Source organism: Enhydra lutris, unplaced genomic scaffold (genome assembly GCF_002288905.1).
Source record: "Enhydra lutris kenyoni isolate GAN:26980312 unplaced genomic scaffold, ASM228890v2 scaffoldscaffold23, whole genome shotgun sequence".
Classification (NCBI taxonomy): domain Eukaryota; kingdom Metazoa; phylum Chordata; class Mammalia; order Carnivora; family Mustelidae; genus Enhydra; species Enhydra lutris.
The window spans coordinates 1,533,671-1,554,344 of NW_019154107.1; the positions used below are offsets into that span (position 1 = coordinate 1,533,671).

Sequence of the window (20,674 nt, forward strand, 5' to 3'; positions counted from 1 at the left end):
ATGACTAATCCCGGAGACGTTTTAAAAAAGGATGCTAACGTTTTATTATGCCAACTACTGCTCAGGTAAAACAGTATCTCTTCTTCTAAGAACTAATTACAATTTCACTATGAATCACGATCCTTTGCAAAGCATAAACACTACCCGTAAAAGCAGTGAATCATGCTCAATTTTTAGCACATCTGAAAGATTAAAATACATTCTTACAGGACATTCTTTTATCAGTCAAGCTTTTGTCTACACTGCCACAAAAAGCAACTAGCTTAAAATTCCAGACTTTTTAACTCCTAGCTCTTCGCTTGGTTTTCAACAATGTCTATCATGCCAGAAATATTTCATCTGATTTCTCTTAAATTTTTTTAAACTCAGTGGAATTATCTGAGGGTTTTAGATTAATATAGACATAACCTTGGGAAGCACGTTCTCTCCAAAAACAAGAGACCACATAAGGAAGATAGCTTCTGCTCAATTAGAAAGAAATTCAGTAATTACAGAAAACACAATCAGAATGCTGCCATCTCAGATCAAACAGAAGCTGTGGGAAAACCAGCACCACTGGGGAGCTCATCTCAAATACCCACGTGACCTAGGCTTTTAAGTTTTCCTTGTGAATGAGATTTGCTTACAGAACAGGCCGCACGCCTATTTCCACCTGAAGCCCAACTAACAACTTGTCCTGTAACTCTCTTTTGTACCCTGTCGGGCCTCTCTACGTCCTCCTGAGACATGGTTGTTAGGCCCTAAAATATTTCATTAAGAAAAAATTACTCATGCTGCTCCATTCAAACGTATTTCACACCGGGTCGGCAAACTTGCTCCGTAAAAAACCAGACGGGAAGGATTGGGCATTCCGTGGGCCAGTCTCTGCGGCAACCACTCAACTCTCCCCTCAGAGCAGCAGAGCCCCTGAGACAACACATGATCACGTGAGCATAACTACGTCCCCACCAAAGTTCATTTATGGACACAAACCTGCATTTCATATTCTCACATGTCCTGAGATACTCTTCATCTTCTAACTTTTCCCCCATCATTTAAATAAACATGCAAGAAGCACTTGGAACTGACTGGTCACACGAAAACAGGCGGCAGCCCTCACCTTACGTTAAGCTCCATGATGTGCTATTATTCCTGTATTATTATTCCTGAAAACAGGATTTTCTGAGAATACTTACCCAGAAGAGCAGCTGGAGACCATCCCTGTGGGCATCAGATATTGGGGTTAAATCCCTCAAAATACAGATACCAGTGTTTTATAAACAGAAGTGGCAAAAGTTCAGGTGTGTGGGTGCTAACTGGGGTCAGGGAGAAAATTGCAGCTACTTCCCAGAAATCACTGGGAACTGCCTGCACCAGGGGAACAAAGATCCTTCCCTTCCTGTTATTATCTTCAAATTCTCGAAGACAGACTCGTACTGTCCAGCAAAGTAAGGTTTGGGTAGGTTAGAGACAAATTTCTCCATCTATAATACAAAGCCATGTTATTGAAGTAAATTCAATGCCTTTTATGCAATCAGAAGGTTAAACTGCTTGTTTTTCCACGGGCTGAGTTTATGGTAAAAGCATTCTGATTGCAGAAAGAGGAAGACTGTGTGCATTAGCGAGGTCTAGAAGGTCAAATATCTGTGCAAGAGCAGAGTTTATTTTTTTCAAAAAGTTAGAGCTAGATTGGGGGTGGGGTGGGGTGAGAAGCTTCTCAGATTACCTCCCCAGAAGAAGAGCCCGAACTGGCCCCCAAAATTAACATTTTAAGTCTCTATGAATTGTCTGAAGAGCATACAGCAAGTAGAGACACATTTATTCAAGAAAACCAACTCATCTTGGTAAGAACAGCGACACTCTTGCATTGGATAACCTGCTCCTCCCCTATCCTCCAGCCCAGAGTGTCAGAAATGCTACCCTGGTTGGGGACAGGCAAGAAGGGGCTCCCTTTTATTCCACAAGCTCTAGTCTAGGGTGACAGTTTCTCCTTGGCCAGGCCACCAACACTGTCATTCACCACAGAGCAGGCTGGAGCAGCTCTGCTCCAGGCAAGTGTGGTCAAGAGGACCAGTGGGCTCAGTAGGTTAAGTGGCTCCCTTCAAGTCAGGTCATGGTCCTGGGGTCCTAGGATCGAGTCCCGCACTGGGCTCCATGCTCAGCAGGGACCCTGCTTCTCCCTCTGCCTGCTGCTCTCCCTGCTTGTGCTCTAGATCTATCTCAGACAAATAAACTCTTTTAAAGAGAGAGAAACAGAGAGAACCAGAGTTCCATTTCCCTGCCCAGTTCCCACATGTAGGCAAAATAGGCCAAAAACTGGGCCCTGATCACCTTTTGTCCCAGAATACAAGGAGTAAAGGTTCCCTGTCAGGAGAGGCAAAGCTGAGAAGATCGGGGGCTGCCACTGTTGCACGGCACCTCCCTCTAGAGCAGGTGCGAGTCGGGCTGTATCCCCCGCCACCCGCTCTGGAGCAGGCGTTCGGAGGCTCTGCCTGGGGCTAGAGGCATCCTGTAAGAACAGAGAGCTCTGCGGCCCTCCAGAAGCGGACCAGAGGACCCACAACACAGGAAGGCCAACCTTACGGGCACCATCACAAACCAGGGAGATTCCTGTGGCAGGAAATGAAGAAGTTGGTAATTCCAAGACAGCAATAGGTCGAAGGCAGACCAGCTCATTTCTCAAAGAGCAACAGGGCAGACAGAGCTAAGAAGAGCCTTCCGGAGGTCAGACGAAACCCTGAAGACGGGCCTTGATGACTGCCCTGCAAAGGAGCCCCACTTTAATGATCTCAGGCTGTGGACAGCTTACATCCCAGGACACAGTCAGAAACACAGTCATCAACTGACAGCTCGGGTCTATTCTTAACACAGGAAGAATGCAACCCCCGTCACCCCTGAGTGGTGGGAGGGTCAGAGCGGTCGCGTACATGCCCAGCGCTGTGCCCGCCAAGGAGTGGCACCAGAGGCTGCACACTGTGAGCAGAAAGACTTCCCTGAACTAGTGTCATCAAGTCACTCAACAAACTGGCCAGCGACGGAAACAAGCTCCACAGACGGGAGGGAAAGCGCTCAGTATCTGGAGTTGCTATATTGCATTATCTAAAATGTCTACTTTTCAGGGCGCCTGGGTGGCTCAGTCATTAAGCCTCTGCCTTTGGCTCAGATCATGATCCCAGGGTCCTGGGATGGAGCCCGTGTCAGGCTCCCTGCTCAGTGCGGAGTCTGCTTCTCCCTCTCCCTCTGTCTGCTTGCCCATTCTTGTGCTCACTCTCTCAAATAAATAAAATCTTTTTAAAAAAACATTTTATTTATTTATTTGACAGAGAGAGCGATCACAAGTAGACAGAGAGGCAGGCAGAGAGAGAAGGGGAAGCAGGCCTCCCGCCAGAGCAGAGAGCCCGATGCGGGGCTCGATCCAAAGACCCTGAGATCATGACCTGAGCCGAAGGCAGATGCTTAACTCACTGAACCACCCAGGCACCCCTAAAATCTTTTTTTAAAAGATTATATTTATTTGACACACAGAGAGAGACAGCGAGAGAGGAAACACAAGCAGGGGGAGTGGGAGAGGGAGAAGCAGGCATCATGCTGGGCAGGGAGCCTGATGTGGGGCTCGAACCCAGGACCCTGGGATCACGACCTGAGCTGAAAGCAGACCTTAACGACTGAGCCACCCAGGTGCCCCTCAAATAAATAAAATCTTTTTAAAAAAATAAAATGTCCGCTTTTCAACGAAAAAGAAACAAAACATGCCAAGGAACAGGACAGTATGATCCATGCATAGGAAAAATAGCAGATGACAGCATATGACTTTGGAAGGCCCCAGATGCTGGACTTAGGAAACAAAGACAGGACAACAGCTATTATAAAGATGCTCCAAGAACTAAAGGACACGTGAAATGCTGAGAGAATTAAAGATATGATGATGATATCTCATCAAATAGAAGGTATCGGTGAAGAGACAGAAGTCACAAAAAAGAAACAAATGGGATTTCTGGTGTTCAAAAGTACACGTAACCAAAATTAAAAATTCACTGAAGGGACCCGACAGGAAAATCTGCGTGGAAGAAAGAATCAGCAAACTTGCACAGAGACCAACGGTGTATGTAATCTGAGGAACAGAGAGAAGAAAGAATGAAGAAGAAGGGCAAGAAGCTCAGAGAAATCTGAGACACCCTCCAGTGCACCAACACAAACATGTCATATTATGGGAGTCCCATAAGGACAGGGGAGAAAGGAGCAGAAAAATATCCAAAGAAATAATTCCTGAAAACTTCTTAAACATGAGTAAATGAATCTACATAGCCAAGAAATTTAACGAACTTCCCCCTGGATAAACTGAGAGACCCATACCCAGACAAACACCAGTCAGCATGTTCAAAGATAAAAATCTTGAAAGGAGCAAGAAAAAAAAATGTCTTAGCACATACAAGGGAACGCCAATTAAATCAACAGCGGACTTGCCCTTGGAATTAGTGAAGCCAGAAAGCAGCAGGATGACATATTCAAAAGGGCGAAAGACAAAATAAGTCAGCCAGAATCTTCTATCTCGCAAAGCTAGATTTTCAGAATGAAGGTGAAACGAAGACATTTTCAGATCAACAACCATGGAGATCCTTTGATCCAAGAAGACCCATCTTACGAAAGCTACTAAAGCAAGTTCTTCAGGCTGAAAGTGAGTGACACCAGACACTAACTCTAATTCACTTGACCAAAACAAATAACGCCAGTAAAGGAACAGATAGGATTGCCAATCTCTTCTTTCTTCTCTTAACTGATTTTAAAAGACAACTGCATAAAGCGATGTACGTAATCCTATGTTGGGGACTGTACCACATGGCAATGGGATTTATCTGACACTAACAGTACGAGAGATGACGGTGGAAATAAGGCGGTACTGGCCCAAGGAAAGGGCGCCATTTGTTATCTGGAATCCACAGAAACCAACCAAAAGAACCAGAAATGGTCAACGGAAATGTTAATATAACCAACTCTATCAATGTATACCTTTTTCTTTTCTTCTCTCAGCTTAATAGACAGATTATAGAGAGCAATGATCCTGACAAAAAGTTTTCCTGACATTACAACTAAATAACCCCGTGTCTCCCCAAAAGGCGGGTAACTGAAGGGCCAAGAATCCCAGCTATTTGGATACACGTATCACAGGTCTTAAAACTCTTTACAGGGCGCCTGGGTGGCTTAGTGGGTTAAGCCTCTGCCTTCGGCTCAGGTCATGATTCTGGAGTCCTGGGATGGAGTCCGCATTGGGCTCTCTGCTCAGCCGGGGGCCTGCTTCTCTCTCTCTCTGCCTACTTGTGATCTCTTTGTCAAATAAATAAATAAAATCTTGAAAAAAAACCTCTTTCCAAAAGGAACATTTCTGCTAAAATCTTGTTGACCGTCCTTCTTCAGCAAGCCCATTCCTTCCAAATAGCATGAGAGTGAACTCTGTCCCTATCCTCCTCAAGTCCTCAGTAATGAGGTGTGAAGAAATAAGACTTTGACGAATAAATCCTGGCTCCCGCAGGCAGAGCGAGAGCGGCAGAAGCTCGTGAAGACCTGCCCGCAGCCGGGAGGGGACCCGATGCTTTGGGCAAACGTTCAGCCACCGTCAGAGAAAAACGAGGAGAAAGAAAGGGGATACGTGACCTCTGCGAACAACTGAGCGAGCTGAATGGACAGGACTGAGGAGACAGCAGGAATCTGGAGCCTTGGCAAAGCAAAAATACTCCCTTTGAGAAAATCTCTCATGAAGTGTACAAGAGTTTAAGAAATTTTACAGAAAGCAATTGGGACTAATGGCTACATTTACAAAAGCAATTCATAAACTTCCAAATGAAAGCACAGGCTTTTGAGGGCAGTTCTTTTGTTCTTACAAAGGAGAAGAATAGGCCCAAACATCTTCAAATGATGGGGCACATTCAGACTTTTGTTGGTGGGGAGACCAGAAATTAAAAAGAAAAACATTGATTAGCATAACACATGTCCAATAGCGAACCCAACTTGTATATTTGTAATTGTTACATTTATAAATGGAAACATCCCAGGAATCCAGCTTTTTAAAACACATTCAACAAGGGCAGCTTAGTTTCCTACATAATGGGGCAATAGAACGAGTACGCCAGGCCCATTAATATGTAAACCTTATTCCAAACACTCTTCAAGTACCTCCAAAAGGAAGATTCTGATACAGTAAAGTGAGGTCAGAGAGCAGAGTAAAAGCCACTGGTCTCGGACCCTGGGAGGTTAGGGAGTGGAGGAGTCTGTCCTCCAAAGTCTTCGGTTCCTAACTTAACGATGGAGATTTCTAGAACTGCTGCCACACCATGTACAGATTCACCACCATGAACAGATTGTCCTACAGCACCAGCAAGTTAAGGAATAAGTGCTTTTTAAGAGGCTCTCATTATAAAAGTTTGATTATACAGTCTTGAATGTCGTCATTTTTCCCCTCTGCCAGTCACCGATTTTATTTTTTACGTTTTTATTTCAATTCCAGTGCAGTGTCAGTAGTACGATCTGGTGAGACTGAACGCTTCCACCGTCCAACGCCGTAACTTTTAATGCTTGACGAATACACCACGTGAGAGGATTTATCCTGCACTTAACCTTTCCCTTGTTATTTAAGCCTGTTCCGAAAAGCTTCTTACTGTACACGGAGACGAACACCCTTGCCTCTTTACACTGTGGTCTTTTCCCCAAGAATGAGATAACCAGAGTCAGGGTGAGACTCTCGAGCCGCTGTCACAAAGGACGGAGCAATTTACATCTCACCCGTAGGGCGTGGACGCATCTCTGTTTCACTGTCATCTCAGCAGAGCTGGGTAGTGGGTTGTTGTCCCCCCCCCCCCCACTGGTTGAGTTAGGGGAAGACGAAATGCCATATTAAACACTGAGATAGGAAGTACCACGTCTGTTCGAGCACAGCGAGATGGTGGAGAACCGGGACAGCCAAGGACTGAATCCCAGCTCCATTCCACAGCAGATGAATGACCCTGAGCCATGTACTTATGCATCCAAATCTCAGTGGCCTCATCTTTAAAATGAGGACAATACTACAGTTTCCTCAGGTGATAGAGGCCTCATGGCCAGGGTGCATAGCGGGCATGCAGTAAGTACTAGCTGTGTTCAGTAGTTCTAGACTGGACCAGGAGTTCTGACCTTGGAGTCTAGTAATCCTTGGGAGCCTGTGAACTTAAATGAGAGAAAAATCACCTCTTTGTCACCATTTACTTTTAACTGAAACATAACATTGCCTTCCATTAGGAATGTAGGTAACACTTCTTAGTTTTAACAGGACCTGGGACTTTGTCACTCATAGAAATCATAGAATTTTTCACATCACATTACACTTCCTGCAGAGAGATCTCAAAATAACTTTCATACCCACTACTACTCCAAAGTCATGAGCTTTTTCAGACCTGCTCTTTGATCTAATTATTGGAGACATTAATAAAGCAGCACATAGACTACAACTTTATGTTTCAAGAGTTTACTGATTTGGCAGAGAGAAAATGAGCCATGGGCAGAGGCAGAGGGAGAGGCAGACTCCCCGCCGAGCAGGGAGGCTGATGTGGGACTCCATCACAGGACCCTGGGATCGCGACCGGAACTGAAGGAGGACGCTTAACTGACTGAGCCCCTCCAGGCACCATCCCTAAATTACAACTTTAAAACATATTTTCATAACTATGTTCCAGTGTAATTGGTCACTTTTGCAATCCTTTGTATATTTAAGCATTTTAAGATCTATTCTGAGAAGGGATCCACAGCCTCCTCCAGATCGACAAAGGGGTCCCAAAGTCCTCCGAAATCTACAAGCCCCTGCCCTGGATCCCAGCACATGTTTCACACAGAACCCCCACCCGCAGGAGTTTCTCCAGGGGGCTTCACCTCTGAAGTCTTCCAGGAATAACAGCAGGATTCCCCCTCCACGAACAGCAGCTTGGGGTCTCCAGAATCACCCAGGAGAGCAGAGCACACTGGGTTCTTAACCTCACTGTCCACGGGTTTCAGTAACGGTCACTAACCAAGGACACCCAGGGCTCTCCCCGCACCTGGCCCCTCTGCCCGTACTCTATGCAAGAAGGCCACGACAGAAACACACGCCAAGGGGCCTTGGTAGCCTGCTCTCTCTCTTACATACGGCTAGCAGCAGGTGGCAAAGGTGGGCCAGAACAGCACAGTTTTCATAAATTCATTCCTTGGAGCAAATACAATGTGTAAAAACTCATGCTAACAGAGGTCATAATGAGACTTTCACCTCGACCTCCTAGAGAACCTATTTTTTTTTAAAAAATCACAACACAAACATTTAATCAGTCAACAAATGACCTCATCAGAGGTGGGGGCGGGATCTATGGCAGATGAAAGGTGGTTAAATACGACCCGAGAGAAAATGATTTCTGAGCACTCAGGGAAGAAGACCTATCTTGAATGTCAGACTTCAGAGCTCTTATCCTGTAACGTAAAAGAGCTGCAAGTCCTACGTGAAAATGGAAACCAGAAAAGCACAGAAAAGCGTTCCCCCCAAAATTTACAAAGCAACCGAACACGGGACGATAATTTTTAAAAAATCATTTGACGTGACCACGCGAGAAAAGGTCAATTCATTAAGAAAGAAAAGCCGAGTCAGGTGCTGCTCCAAAAGAAGGATCACGACAAGGTTTTAAGCCCTAATCGACACAATTCTTTGTCTAGTTGGTTGCAGGAGAATTTTTTAAGTCCCCACACGTGCACGTCAGGGAAATGCAGAGCTTTGTTTTGCTTTAAGATAATGGCAAACAGCGTTCGACGTGGCTGCTTCTCTGTATTTACCCGGGCAGGACAGGAACAAATAGGCAGAAGCTGAGTAACAGTTTCAAGCAGGCAGTCGGGCCGCGACAAAGGTCCCTGAAGCTACCCCTGCGGGAAACGTGCCAAGCAGCACCGAGGGAGCCACGGCAAGAGCCCCTCTGCTTGGCTCCAGCGGCTGGAGGGCTGTCGTGAAGTCCCAGAATCATTTCGGATCCGGCACGCGTCTCAGTCATCACCTGACTCAGCCTCTCGTTTCATATGGAGGAAATCGAGACCCGGAAAGCTTCACCAAATGGCCCACAGAGGCAGACAAACCTCAGGTCCTTCCCTCTCCTCCACAGGACGCCTGTCAGGAACTGCCATTCCGGCTGTATTCTCAGAGATCCCTCGAGAAAGCAAGCTGTGAGGCACGACGCCAACTACCCAGCCCCAACCAACGGGTGAGTGCGGAGTTTTATGCTATGCGCCTCGTCTCAGTGGAAAGACAACAAATGGGTATCATCGGACACCAAAGACTTTTTCGGTTCGAGGGGGAGAATTAGGTATTTGTTTCTGTTTTGGTTCTGACATTGGCCCTGTGAAATGCGACATTCAAGGGAGGCAGTCCCAAGTTCTGTGGTTTGCACTTCCAGAACGCTCCAGTTCGAAAGAGAACACAAGACCCCGCGCAGGTAGGGAGAAAAAAAGACATCAGTCAAGACTAGAGAAAAGATGGGGCGCCTGGGTGGCTCAGTGGGTTAAAGCCTCTGCCTTCGGCTCAGGTCATGGTCTCAGGGTCCTGGGATCGAGCCCCACATCGGGCTCTCTGCTCGGCGGGGAGCCTGCATCCCCCTCTCTCTGCCTGCCTCTCTGTCTACTTGTGATCTCTATCAAATAAATAAATAAATAAAATCTTTTTTTAAAAAAAAAGACTAGACAAAAGAGAATCTAAGATGAGATAGAAACACTAAGAAATAGCTACAGAGATGAAATAAGTAGTCAAAGGACAGAGATTTTTACCTAAGTCACATTCTATGCGTAGAAGAAAATTCTGCCTCTCCGTCTACTAGGAGACATAGCCTTCCTGTTTGAAATTTGTTCTTTCCTAATACAAGCGGTAGGAATTCTGATCAGAATTTAGAAAACCCAAAGAATATCTAAAGGAGAAGAAGAAATTTAACTGTCCTTTTACCAAAGTGTCCCTAAGCGATCTACATTTTGGCTGACGGTTGGGGATCCCAAGCCACAGCTAACTGAAGAAGGGAGGTAAGCGGGAAAGACCCGGAGAAATTCTGTTACCCAGAACTTGAGTCCTCAGTCCTCGTGAGCCAGGTAAAAAGCAACATTGCAGAAAAAGCACCCAATATTGCCCATGTCTGTTTCTCAAAGAATTTCCAATTGACTGGGATTACAGAGATAACTATTTCAATGGGAACAATGAGTTTCTCTTAAATATCATTGGTATTCCAGGAAAAAAAATAACCACCTAGAGCAGAGGTCAAGAACCAGATTCATTTTCTAATAAGGTGCTTTTTAATAACATGATCTAAGCTTGGAAATTTACCTTTGCTTTTTAAAAACCAACTGTGAACTCCAGCCTTGGGACGTGACAAATGAAAATACGGTCTAGTGTACTTTTAACAATTCCTTCTCTAAGCACTGGGTGGGATGGTTCATCTTTTAGTAATTCTCCTGGGGGACAGGGGAGGCCCAGGAACCCGTGTTTCCTTTCTGGGAAAACTATGCATTGCCTCCACGTAGTCACTCACCAGTTTATTTATTTTATTTATTTATTTGACAAACAGAGATCACAAGCAGGCAGAGAGGCAGGCAGGGGGTGGGGAAGCAGGCTCCCCGCTGAGCAGAGAGCCCGACGTAGGGCTCGATCCCAGGACCCCAGGACCATGACCCGAGCCGAAGGCAGAGGCTTTAACCCACTGAGCCACCCAGGTGCCCCTCACTCACCAGTTTAAAGGGAAAAATGTTCACCAGTTTAAAGGGAAACATGTTCAGTGTGGGGAATTGCACAGAAAAATGATTTCCGTGCCTCTGAGCCTTAGAGATACAGTCCTCAATCTCGGGGCATATAGGATTTATAAATTCCTCACATCAAAGGATTATAATGTGGCAGACAGACACACACAGAGACACTACCCCCACTTCAAGGTAGGAGGCGCTGCCACTGCCATCCAGAACCCCCTCTGTGGCAGACCGTACCCCACCCAGAGTCACATACCTCCCGGTGAGGGCTGGATATGGGACCTCTCATCCCAACTGAGAACAACTCGGAAAGCCCATTCAAGCGCCAGAGCCTCCCATGGGGTGAGCCAAGTCCATCGCTGAGCCTACATCCCAGCTTCATTTCTCTCTGCCCGGTCCTGCTTCCTTCCTTCCTGCCTCTTCCTCAGCCTTGATCCCACGGGCGTGCCTCAATGCCTCTCCTGCGCACTCCACTCAGCTCAAACTCACAGTCTACCTCCAGGGGGGACCAAGCTGCCAAATATACCGTTAACTCTGGAGGCCTGATTGTTTTTTGCAAAGGAAAATTAAAACCGTTAAAGGACCCCTACAGACTATGTACACTAACAACAAACTACCAGGAAGTTCCAAGGTTTAATAGATAAAGTCATCTCTTGGATTGGCTACATTTTCACTCCTGTTCCCATAGAGGCTCAACCTTGATCTTTCATCATCTGAACAGGTTTTCTGAAGTGATAAGATGTGGGAAATGGCCGTCTTTGATTATCTGTATAGCAGAAGGAAAGAACATAAGGATGAAAATAGATGAAAAGAAGGCAGAAGAGAAGCATCTCTTATGGAACCTGGACCAGAAGCTGCATCACATGGGGGAGGGGAAGGGGAGAAACCAGGGCCGGGGATGAAAAGGGCGATGAACACGGAGTAAGGCCTAGAACTGGAATTAAAACAACCCTATGTTAGCTACACTGGAATTAAAATTTAAACCTTAATAAAAAATTGAATTATCAAGTGCAGTGTGTTAGGTGTAAAACATTTTTACGAAAGATGTTTTTTATAAAAATCTATCCTGGGGTGCCTGGCTGGCTCAGCCAGTAGAGCATAGGGTTTTTGATCTTAGGGGCGTGAGTTCAAGCCCCATGTTGGGTGTAAGGGCTTATTTTAAATAAATAGACTTAAAGAAAAATCTATCCTGGAAAGGAAATTAAGAAAATGATTTTATTTACAAGAGTGTGCAAGTGAATAAAATATCCAGGAATAAATTTAACCAAGAAAGTGAAAAGCTTGTACAGTTAAAACTATAAAACTGAACTAAATGAAACAGGACCTAAAGATACAGAAAGGCATGCTGTGCTCTTGGGAAGACAACCTTGTCACAATATCAAAATCACTCACGGGATATGCATATACAGGCAATCTCTATCAAAATTCCAACGGTCTGTTTTGTAGCAATGCAAAAGCCAACTCTCAAATTTATATAGAATTCCAAGGGGCCCCAGACAGCCAAAACGATGTTGACAAAGTAGGGGGAACCAGATTTCCTAACTTCAAAACTTACTATAAAACTACAGGAATCAGGGCACCTGGGTGGCTCAGTGGGTTAAGCCTCTGCCTTCGGCTCAGGTCATGATCTCAGGGTCCTGGGATCGAGCCCCGCATCGGGCTCTCTGCTCGGCGGGGAGCCTGCTTCCGCCTCTCTCTCTGCTTACTTGTGATCTCTCTCTGTCAAATAAATAAATAAAATCTTTAAAAAAAAAAAAAAAAAAAACAACTGCAGGAGTCAAAACAGCATGACCCCGGAGCAAGAGTAAACATACGGATCAATGGAAGAGAATTTAAAGTCCAGAAGCAAACACTTACACTTACGATCAACTGATTTTGACAAGAGCGCCAAGATAATTCAACAGGGAATGAAAAATCTTTTTAAGAAAAGGTGCTGGGGCAATAGGATGTCCACATGCAAAAGAAAGAAGCTGGACCCCTAGCTTACGCTAGACACAAAAACTAACTCAAAATTCATCAGAGACCCGTAAGAGCCAAAACTCTAAAACTTTAATTAATTTGCTCTAATTTTTTTAAATTCCAGAGTGATTAACATACAATGTCCTATTAGTTTCAAGTGTCCAAAACAGTGAACTTTCAGAAAGAAAACACAGGAGTAATTCTTTGTGGCCCTGCGTTAGGCTAAGAGTTCCTAGATACAACATCAAAAGCACGACCCATAAAAGAACTGATGAAGTCTCTGATAAGGGCTTTGCTTCCAGAATACACAGGAACTCTTACAACTCCATAAGACCAAAAGAAAAAAAAACCCAATTAAAAATGAGCCGAAGATTCTAATGAACAGCTCACCCAAGAAGACTACGAGTGGCTAACAGGCACGTGGAAAGATGCTCCGCATCACGTGTCGCGGGGGAGACACCAGCCCACAATGACACTGGGCCTCAGGCCCGCTTGAGTGGATGTAGAAAGACAGACCACACCAAGTACTGGGGAGGATGAGAAGAACCCAGACCTCTGTTGCCGGCGGAAATGGAAAAAGGCTGTAGCCACTCTCAGTATCCTCTTGGTAGTTTCTCTGAAAGTTAAACGTTTATTTACCTGATGATCTGGCAAATCCGCTCCTGGGTATTTTATCCAAGAGGAACGAAGACGTAGTTCCACACAAAGACCTGGACCTGAATGTTTAGAACAACATTATTCGCAATAACCGAAAAGTGGAAAAAGTCCAGGTGCCCCCCCCCCCCAACTTCTTTACGGCTCACAAGTCTTCTGTCGTATCACGAGTAGCCCACATCTCATCTGGGTCAACTTTTTTGTGTAGTTAGTCAGAGAAACAACACGGAGAATACCCAGCCGAGAGGACGACGACTTGGCAGTACAAAGGAAATACCGCCACGGGCTACTGCAAGGCCAAACCCCAGAAACCTCAGACGAAGTGAAAGAAATTAGACACAAAAGACCACGTTACTGAATGGTTCCACTTATAGGAAAAACTGTGGAGAGGTCCACCTGTAAGACAAAGCAGACCAGTGGTTCCCTGGGGCGGGGGGGGGGGGGGCAGCAACACTCGCTGCTGAAAACGGGTGTTTTTGTGATGCAAATGCTCTCACACCAGATCGGATGGTGGTGAGAGCAGCACAACTCTAACTTATGAAAAATCACTGAATCCTGGGCATGTCCGTGAACTTCGTGGTATGTAAAGGAGGCCTAAATAAAGCATTAAAAAAAAAAAAAAACTTGGAACAGGAGAAGAATAGCATCTTGTGAAACAGGACTGGGTACAAAAGTTGACATTATGTTTCCACCCAAGAACAGAAGAGCCCAGAATAGCCTGAAGCCTAGAAATCAGCTTCCCTCCCCTCCCATCACGGCAGAACAAATGCTTCTAGAAAGGGAAGCAAGTGTGCCTATCTGTGGTGCTTAATTCTGCGTGTCACCTTGACTGGCCACGGGGTATCCCGATCGGACATGACTGAGATTAGCATTTGAGCCTGGGGGCTCAGCCACGTAGATGGCGCTTCCACTGTGGGTGGCATATCCAACCCGCTGAGGCCACAACCCTCTGAGTGAAAGTCAGAGAAAAGAGGAATCTACTCCTTTCGTCCCCTTGCTGCTTGAGCTGGGACAGTCATCTGCTCTGATTTGGGGACTGGGGTTTACCCCATTGGCTCCCCTAATTCTCAGGCCTCGGGACTTCTGTCTTATGGGGTGGGGGGGGTGTGAGCCGGGTGGTGAGTACTAAGGAAGGCCGGTATTGCACGGAGCACTGCGTGCGGTGCATACACAATGAATCTTGGAACACCGAAAAAATAAAGTTTAAAAAAAAAAAAAAAAAGCTTTCCTGGGTCTCCAACTTGCAGACGGCAGATGGTGGGACTTCTCAGCCCCCACAATCACCAGAGGTGATTCCCCATAGTAAATAGCTCCTTTTCCCCCTCCGTGTATCTCCTCCTGGTTCTGTTTGTCTGGAGAGCCCGAATACGCCAGCCCTTTACCAAATGAAGCCAAGTTCAACATACCAATAGGGAAAATTCGAGAAATATAAAATGATTCCCTGAAGGCAGAGAACTCAAAGCGTTTTGGTTTCCACATCTCCATACATCACTGCGAGCGTTCAGAGACATGTTCAGTGTGGGGAATTTCATCCATACCCCTGATTCCCAGGTCTTCGTAATTCACCACCTAGGACTATGCCGTACTTCCTTTTTTAAAAGCCACAGACGCACAGTTTTATCAAATCCTTTCCCAAAACCTGTGTTGTTAGACAATCCAGACCGCTGCTTCCAAGCAGCATTAGCCCAATCCACATTCAGGGGACAAGCGAGCAAATTCTCAGTAAAAGTCACCTGATTTACTGTGACATTCTCTTTCAACGTTTAATCACCATTAGCTCTGAGATGACCTTTCTGCGGATCCCAGCCTTTTCTGGGTTTGCCCTACTTCCCTGCCACCTGGAGTAGTAGTAAGTGTCTCCCTACTTTCCAGAAATAGAAATCACTTGAAAATGACCATGAACAATACCTCTCAAGGTTTGTTTCGCTTCAACCTTTCCTCTTAGGTGCTTTTTTTCCCTCCCTTCCCAGCCGCCTCTCGTCCTTTATTTTGTTCTCTTGAATGCTCTAAATTTTCACACCCCATCAAGCATGACAACGAGCACTGAGCACAGAATTCTAAAGTAATGGCAAATATAGCAGCAACATTAGTTGCCATATCCTCCAGAATAAGTTCATTTCAAACACACACACCTCCCCACAACCTTGGGAGAATGGTGCCCTGATATAATTACAATGACCAAGAATGTGAAGGAATTCTGGGTGTTCAGAGGAGGGAAAATGTACCAGAAGGGAAGGTAGTTAGTGGAATGATAACAGAATGACACTAAGGCTCTTGGAGAACAAGAATATTTCTAGGCTCCAAAACACCCAGCAGCCAGGATGGAGAGTTTTCTTTCTTTGCACCTCACCTTAATGTAATTCCTGTTTGGAGGAATAAGCATTTCTGGGACATTCCTTGCATTAAATCCAAGTTATGCCTTTTCACTTGTGCAAAATACAGAACCACAGACTCTGAGAGCTATAATTTTTCTATGAACCAAGTGACAGAGTTCAACCGTCCCATTTTCCTGATGAGGACACCGAGGATGACTGCCCAGTGTTACTCAGAGACAAGGTCAGGACTACAACCTATGCCTGCCAGCCTCAGCCCCAGGCTACTTTTACGGGATCCCCACCATGTCTGTGAAGGAGGTAATTTAAGAAATCAAGATCTAGAAAGAACAAGAGCGACCCCCATCAGTGGACAGTATGAGTACATAAACGGGACAAGATGAAGCCACGGGTCTTCCTATTTCTCTTCCCACGAAGAACTCAAACCCATTCTGATCCCTTAATTTTACAGGTCGGCTTGTTAAATCCAAGCTCCGGTGGTAATTACATAAACTATAGCACTAGTTTTGTTTCAAGAACTTCATGCTCTGTCTTGGAGGAGGAGAGTCAAGGCTTCCATCTTGGGCAGGAAGCTCTGCCTGGGCCCCCCAGCTGCGGGGCGGGGCCTCCTGTGGACGGGGTGAAGCCATGCATACTCCCGTTCCCGGGAGAGGGAACCCTCGGGACAGTCTACCTCCTGGGCCTTTTTGTCCTCCCTTTGAGAATTCTAACCGCTAGAGAAAAAGAGGCAGGAGGCCCTTCCTTTTTAGAAAGGGAGGAAGGAGACGTCCTTTGTCATCCACGTCATGACTGGTCAAACCACAGTGCAGCAGGTCCAGGAAGATGGGAGCTTTAAGGGGCATTCAAAGGTGCAGGGTAACCCTGGGACAGTGTCTAAGGACATCAACTTATTTGAAGGTCTTTAAAGTGGGGATTTCATTACACGATTCCAACCAACATGGCGTTATTACCACGTCATTGCAGGCACTTGGAAGCCAAACTGGGAGACTTCAGCACATACATGAGAGCAGGAAGAATTCTGTCCTAGCTCTTCAGAGCTTGTGGCAGGCGACTCTTGGCTAGGCCCCCGTATTACCTAGCGTATAAGTTCTTGTTTCTCTGTGGTTAGGGAAACTTAGGTGGCCAATGTGGGAGGCAACGGCTCCGGCAAAAAGGATCTTGGTGGCTGGTGGGTCCAACCCAGATCAGAAGGAGACAGCCAGATGGTTCCAGGCTCTAAGTCCTAGTGCACAATGAAGACCAAGTCCATCTGCCTGCCCTGACCTTCCGCCCTGCGCCCTGGATGGGAGTGGGGCCTGAGCTAGTGGGCAGCTTGAAGGACAGAGGTTCTAGCCATCCCCCTGAGAAACATGACGGCGGGTACAATTAGAAATCACTGTGCAATCTTTGGGATTTTCAGGCAAGCTCTTACGCACGTACCAGGTTAAAAATCTGAAAACATTGTACTTACTGTGTTTTTCTGAGTGACCATATCCTGAAAAAAAAAAAAGAGAAGATGAATATAGCATTTAAAAATAGCCACTTATTTCCATAAACACTACAAACACCTTGCCCTCCCCAACCATCTAGCACCCACCTTTGAGCAGGAGTTAATCCCTTCAAACCTTCGCTTCCCCTGGGTGAAAAGCTTCAACTAGGGGGAGCCTCAAAGAACTGTGAAATTCCTATTCTAGGGAAAATGTGCCACTTGGCTAGCTTTCAGAATGATGGAGGGGCATATATGGTTATAAGGACTTCCCGTAGCAGGGGCAACGCCTTTGTCCAGATACTCTGAGATTCGAGTTTGGGGCTCTGAATTCCCTGCAGCTCGCCTGCCCAGCGAGGAAGGTCCAGGACGGGACCACCGGGTAAGTCCCGCACTATCCTTGGGGCTCCGTCAGGGCTCCCGTGCCCCCCATAGCCTCGCCACACAAGGGCGCTACCGGAGCATCTCCGCCACCTTGCTGGACCAGCCTAGGAACCATCAAATCCAATGATGACGGTCTGAGTCAGCTGACTTCGCAACATGGAGATGCAGACGTTGAGTGTATCCTTTATGCGCCAGAAGCCAACACTTGCTGACAAGAGGAGACATAATTACACAGCGGCCCCATAAAAGGGGCTTCGTATATTCTGAGATTTTGGCTTTTGGATGACAAGCGCAGCCTCCTTGTTCTGGTGTCACACAGAACAGACAACCCATTTCCATTTTAGGGACGATTTTTCCATATTCTAAGAAACTAAAACTTATCGTGGTCATGGGACTTTCCAGAGGAATCTACTAAGGCACTGTTGAGGGAAAAAAATATATATATTGCGGAACGCCTGGGTAGCTCAGTGGGTTAAGCCTCTGCCTTCGGCTCAGGTCATGATCTCAGGGTCCTGGGATCGAGTCCCGCATCGGCCTCTCTTCTCAGCGGGGAGCCTGCTCCCCGTTCTCTATCTGCCTGTCTTTCTGCCTACTTGTGATCTCTTTGTCAACTAAATAAATAAATAAATAATCTTTAAAAAAATAGATTGCATTGGAAAAAAATACTTTCTAATTTCACATTTCTCATCAAAATAAGGCTTAACAAGCTACCCTTTCATATTTTCTAGTTCTAAATATTTGCAAGCACAACCACCTTAAGTGAAAAATCAGTAAAAGAAAAAATATCAATATCTAAGTATCAAAAGTAATAATTTAGATGGGCTTCTAGCCTTTCAGAAACTATCATACAGCATAAAGTACAAATAATAAGCCCGTTTCTTCTTTCAATGTCCTCTGAATGACTTCTTAAATCCCAGCCCTGCACGCTAATTACACAGCACACGTCTAGGTCAAGTGTATGTGATACAGAACAGCGAGAGGTTCTACATCTGATGCAGACTGGACCTCCACCAGGAAATAACCCCCAATGATTACAGGACCCAGAAAAATCGGGTTACATCTCAAGAAACACATAAAAGTTCAACTTTATCATCACAAAATTGTGCTATTTATATATTAGCGATTTTTAACACTAAGGGAGCTGGACATTTATTTTTTTTTTTAAAGATTTTATTTATTTGACAGAGAGATCACAAGCAGGCAGAGAGGCAGGCAGAGAGAGAGGAGGAAGCAGGCTCCCCGCTGAGCAGAGAGCCCGACGCGGGGCTCGATCCCAGGACTCTGAGATCATGACCCGAGCCGAAGGCAGCGGCCTAACCCACTGAGCCACCCAGGCGCCCCGGGAGCTGGACATTTAGAACTGCTGTCCGCGAAAGCTGATTTGAAGCCTCCGGTTCTCACCCGTGGCTGTGCTTTTGAGAGGTTAAAAAAAAAAAAATCTCTCAGAGACTGTGATGTAATTGGTCTGGAGCAGGACCTGGGTATTGGGATATTTACAAGCTGTCCAAGTAATTCTAAAGTGCAGTCAAGGTTGAGTAACGCTGCTGTAAACAAACCAAGCTTTTCCTCCTAAAATCATTTAATGCAGACCAGGATTTTCTGACCAATATTAAGACATGCGACAATGTTAATATTCCTTGAGTTTTAGAGTAGCCCACCTTAGACATTCACATTTTACAAATATGAGCATTTTTTTAAGTTTTTACTCTAATTCCAGTTAGTTAGCCTACAGTGTTGTGTTAGTTTCAGGTGGACAATACAGGATTCAGCACCTCCACTCGGCTCCTCCTACCCAACTGCCATCTCCCCCTCTCTGTTCCAAATAGGAGCATTTTTTTCAAAGTACTATTATCCGAAAAACATCTGTATCACGCTTGCAAGAATAAATTTTTTTAAATATCCATCACTACTGAGTTGTGCATGAACAGACAAGTTTTTAGTTTTGCTCTGCTTTCAGTGGTGGGGGGCATGGGGAACAACAGATTAAATACGGAACCTTCTCCCCACTTTGGTAACTGTTCTCTGTCATCATCCTATCATTCGAGTTGAGAAACTATTTTTGTTTGTTAATGTGTAGGTTTGGATCAAATTGCCCACTAAAGGATTCAGAGTCATGTGTTTGCTTCAATGGAAGCTAACAGTTTTTGCCTTCACTTCCCTAATGAGCCTGAAAACACTAAAGTTGCTTCTAAACACCTCTCTGCAGTACGTAGGATCACGCAGCGGTCAGGAAGTCATCGTGTGAGCGAGAAACTGTAGTAGGAAGGAAGGAATTGCACAAGCAAATTTTTTTTTTCTCCAACCTCCTCCTGCACTACGTGTACATTTCCTCCGAACGTGTAATACCATTTTCCCAAAGCCAAATATTCACGAGAAGATGAATGATACCCTTTACCTTCAATGAAAGAGCAGTGTCCACGTCAGTGTCATGGTACAGGATCACATTATTGGCCATGTCAAAGCTCTCTCGGACCCCCAGATGGTAAAAGAGGGAAGGCTGTCTGGAGACATCACTCATGTCCACCACGGCAACATCTGAGATGAACAGGGACAGGACACGGTGATCAGTCTGCTTCATCTACTTCCCGCCCATCACCAACAGGGAACTACTGCAGTTTGTGTTTCTACCAAGAGTCTCTTAGGTAAAGCAGAAAGTAATGAGTGCCTGGCTGCAAACGACCCCATGGGCAGGGGAAGAAAAGCAACAAGAGAAACCTCTTCCTTCCTCAGTGCGCTGGGAATGTAGCCTCGCTTGAAAAGTGCTGATCAATTCAGTTTCACGGTTATCTTTATTAGGAAATAAGTTCTCTCCAAAGAGTAGGTTTAGCTTACACACAAATTATAAAGTATGATGAAATGTAAAACACTGCTCCTGCCACGCAGCCCAAGACACAGAACATTATCTGTACTGCCAGAGTCTCACGTGCCTCTTCCCAGTCACATCTCCTCCCTCCTGCTCAGAGAACACCTCTGTCCTGATCTCCGTATTTATGGGTTCCCTGCATGCCTATGTCTATACATAAAAATACATATGCACGCACGTGTATATATATGTGCATGTGTATTATGTACACACACGCACAAGATTATAGATACGCGTATGTTACAGATGCTTGTTATATGTACATGTATATACTTACATATG

General features: G+C 45.5%; 1 protein-coding gene across 1 annotated transcript in view; it reads right to left on the bottom strand.

Annotated features, from left to right (window-relative positions):
* The window catches only part of LOC111150410 (mitogen-activated protein kinase kinase kinase 15), a 118,079-nt gene that overhangs the window by 77,674 nt on the left and 19,731 nt on the right, over positions 1 to 20,674 (bottom strand). The window contains exons 2-3 of the mRNA XM_022507830.1: positions 19,925 to 20,064; positions 17,131 to 17,154 (exon numbers count right to left, since the gene is read on the bottom strand). Of these exons, the coding sequence (XP_022363538.1) occupies positions 17,131 to 17,154; positions 19,925 to 20,064 (164 nt within the window). The remainder of the gene's footprint in view (positions 1 to 17,130; positions 17,155 to 19,924; positions 20,065 to 20,674) is intronic.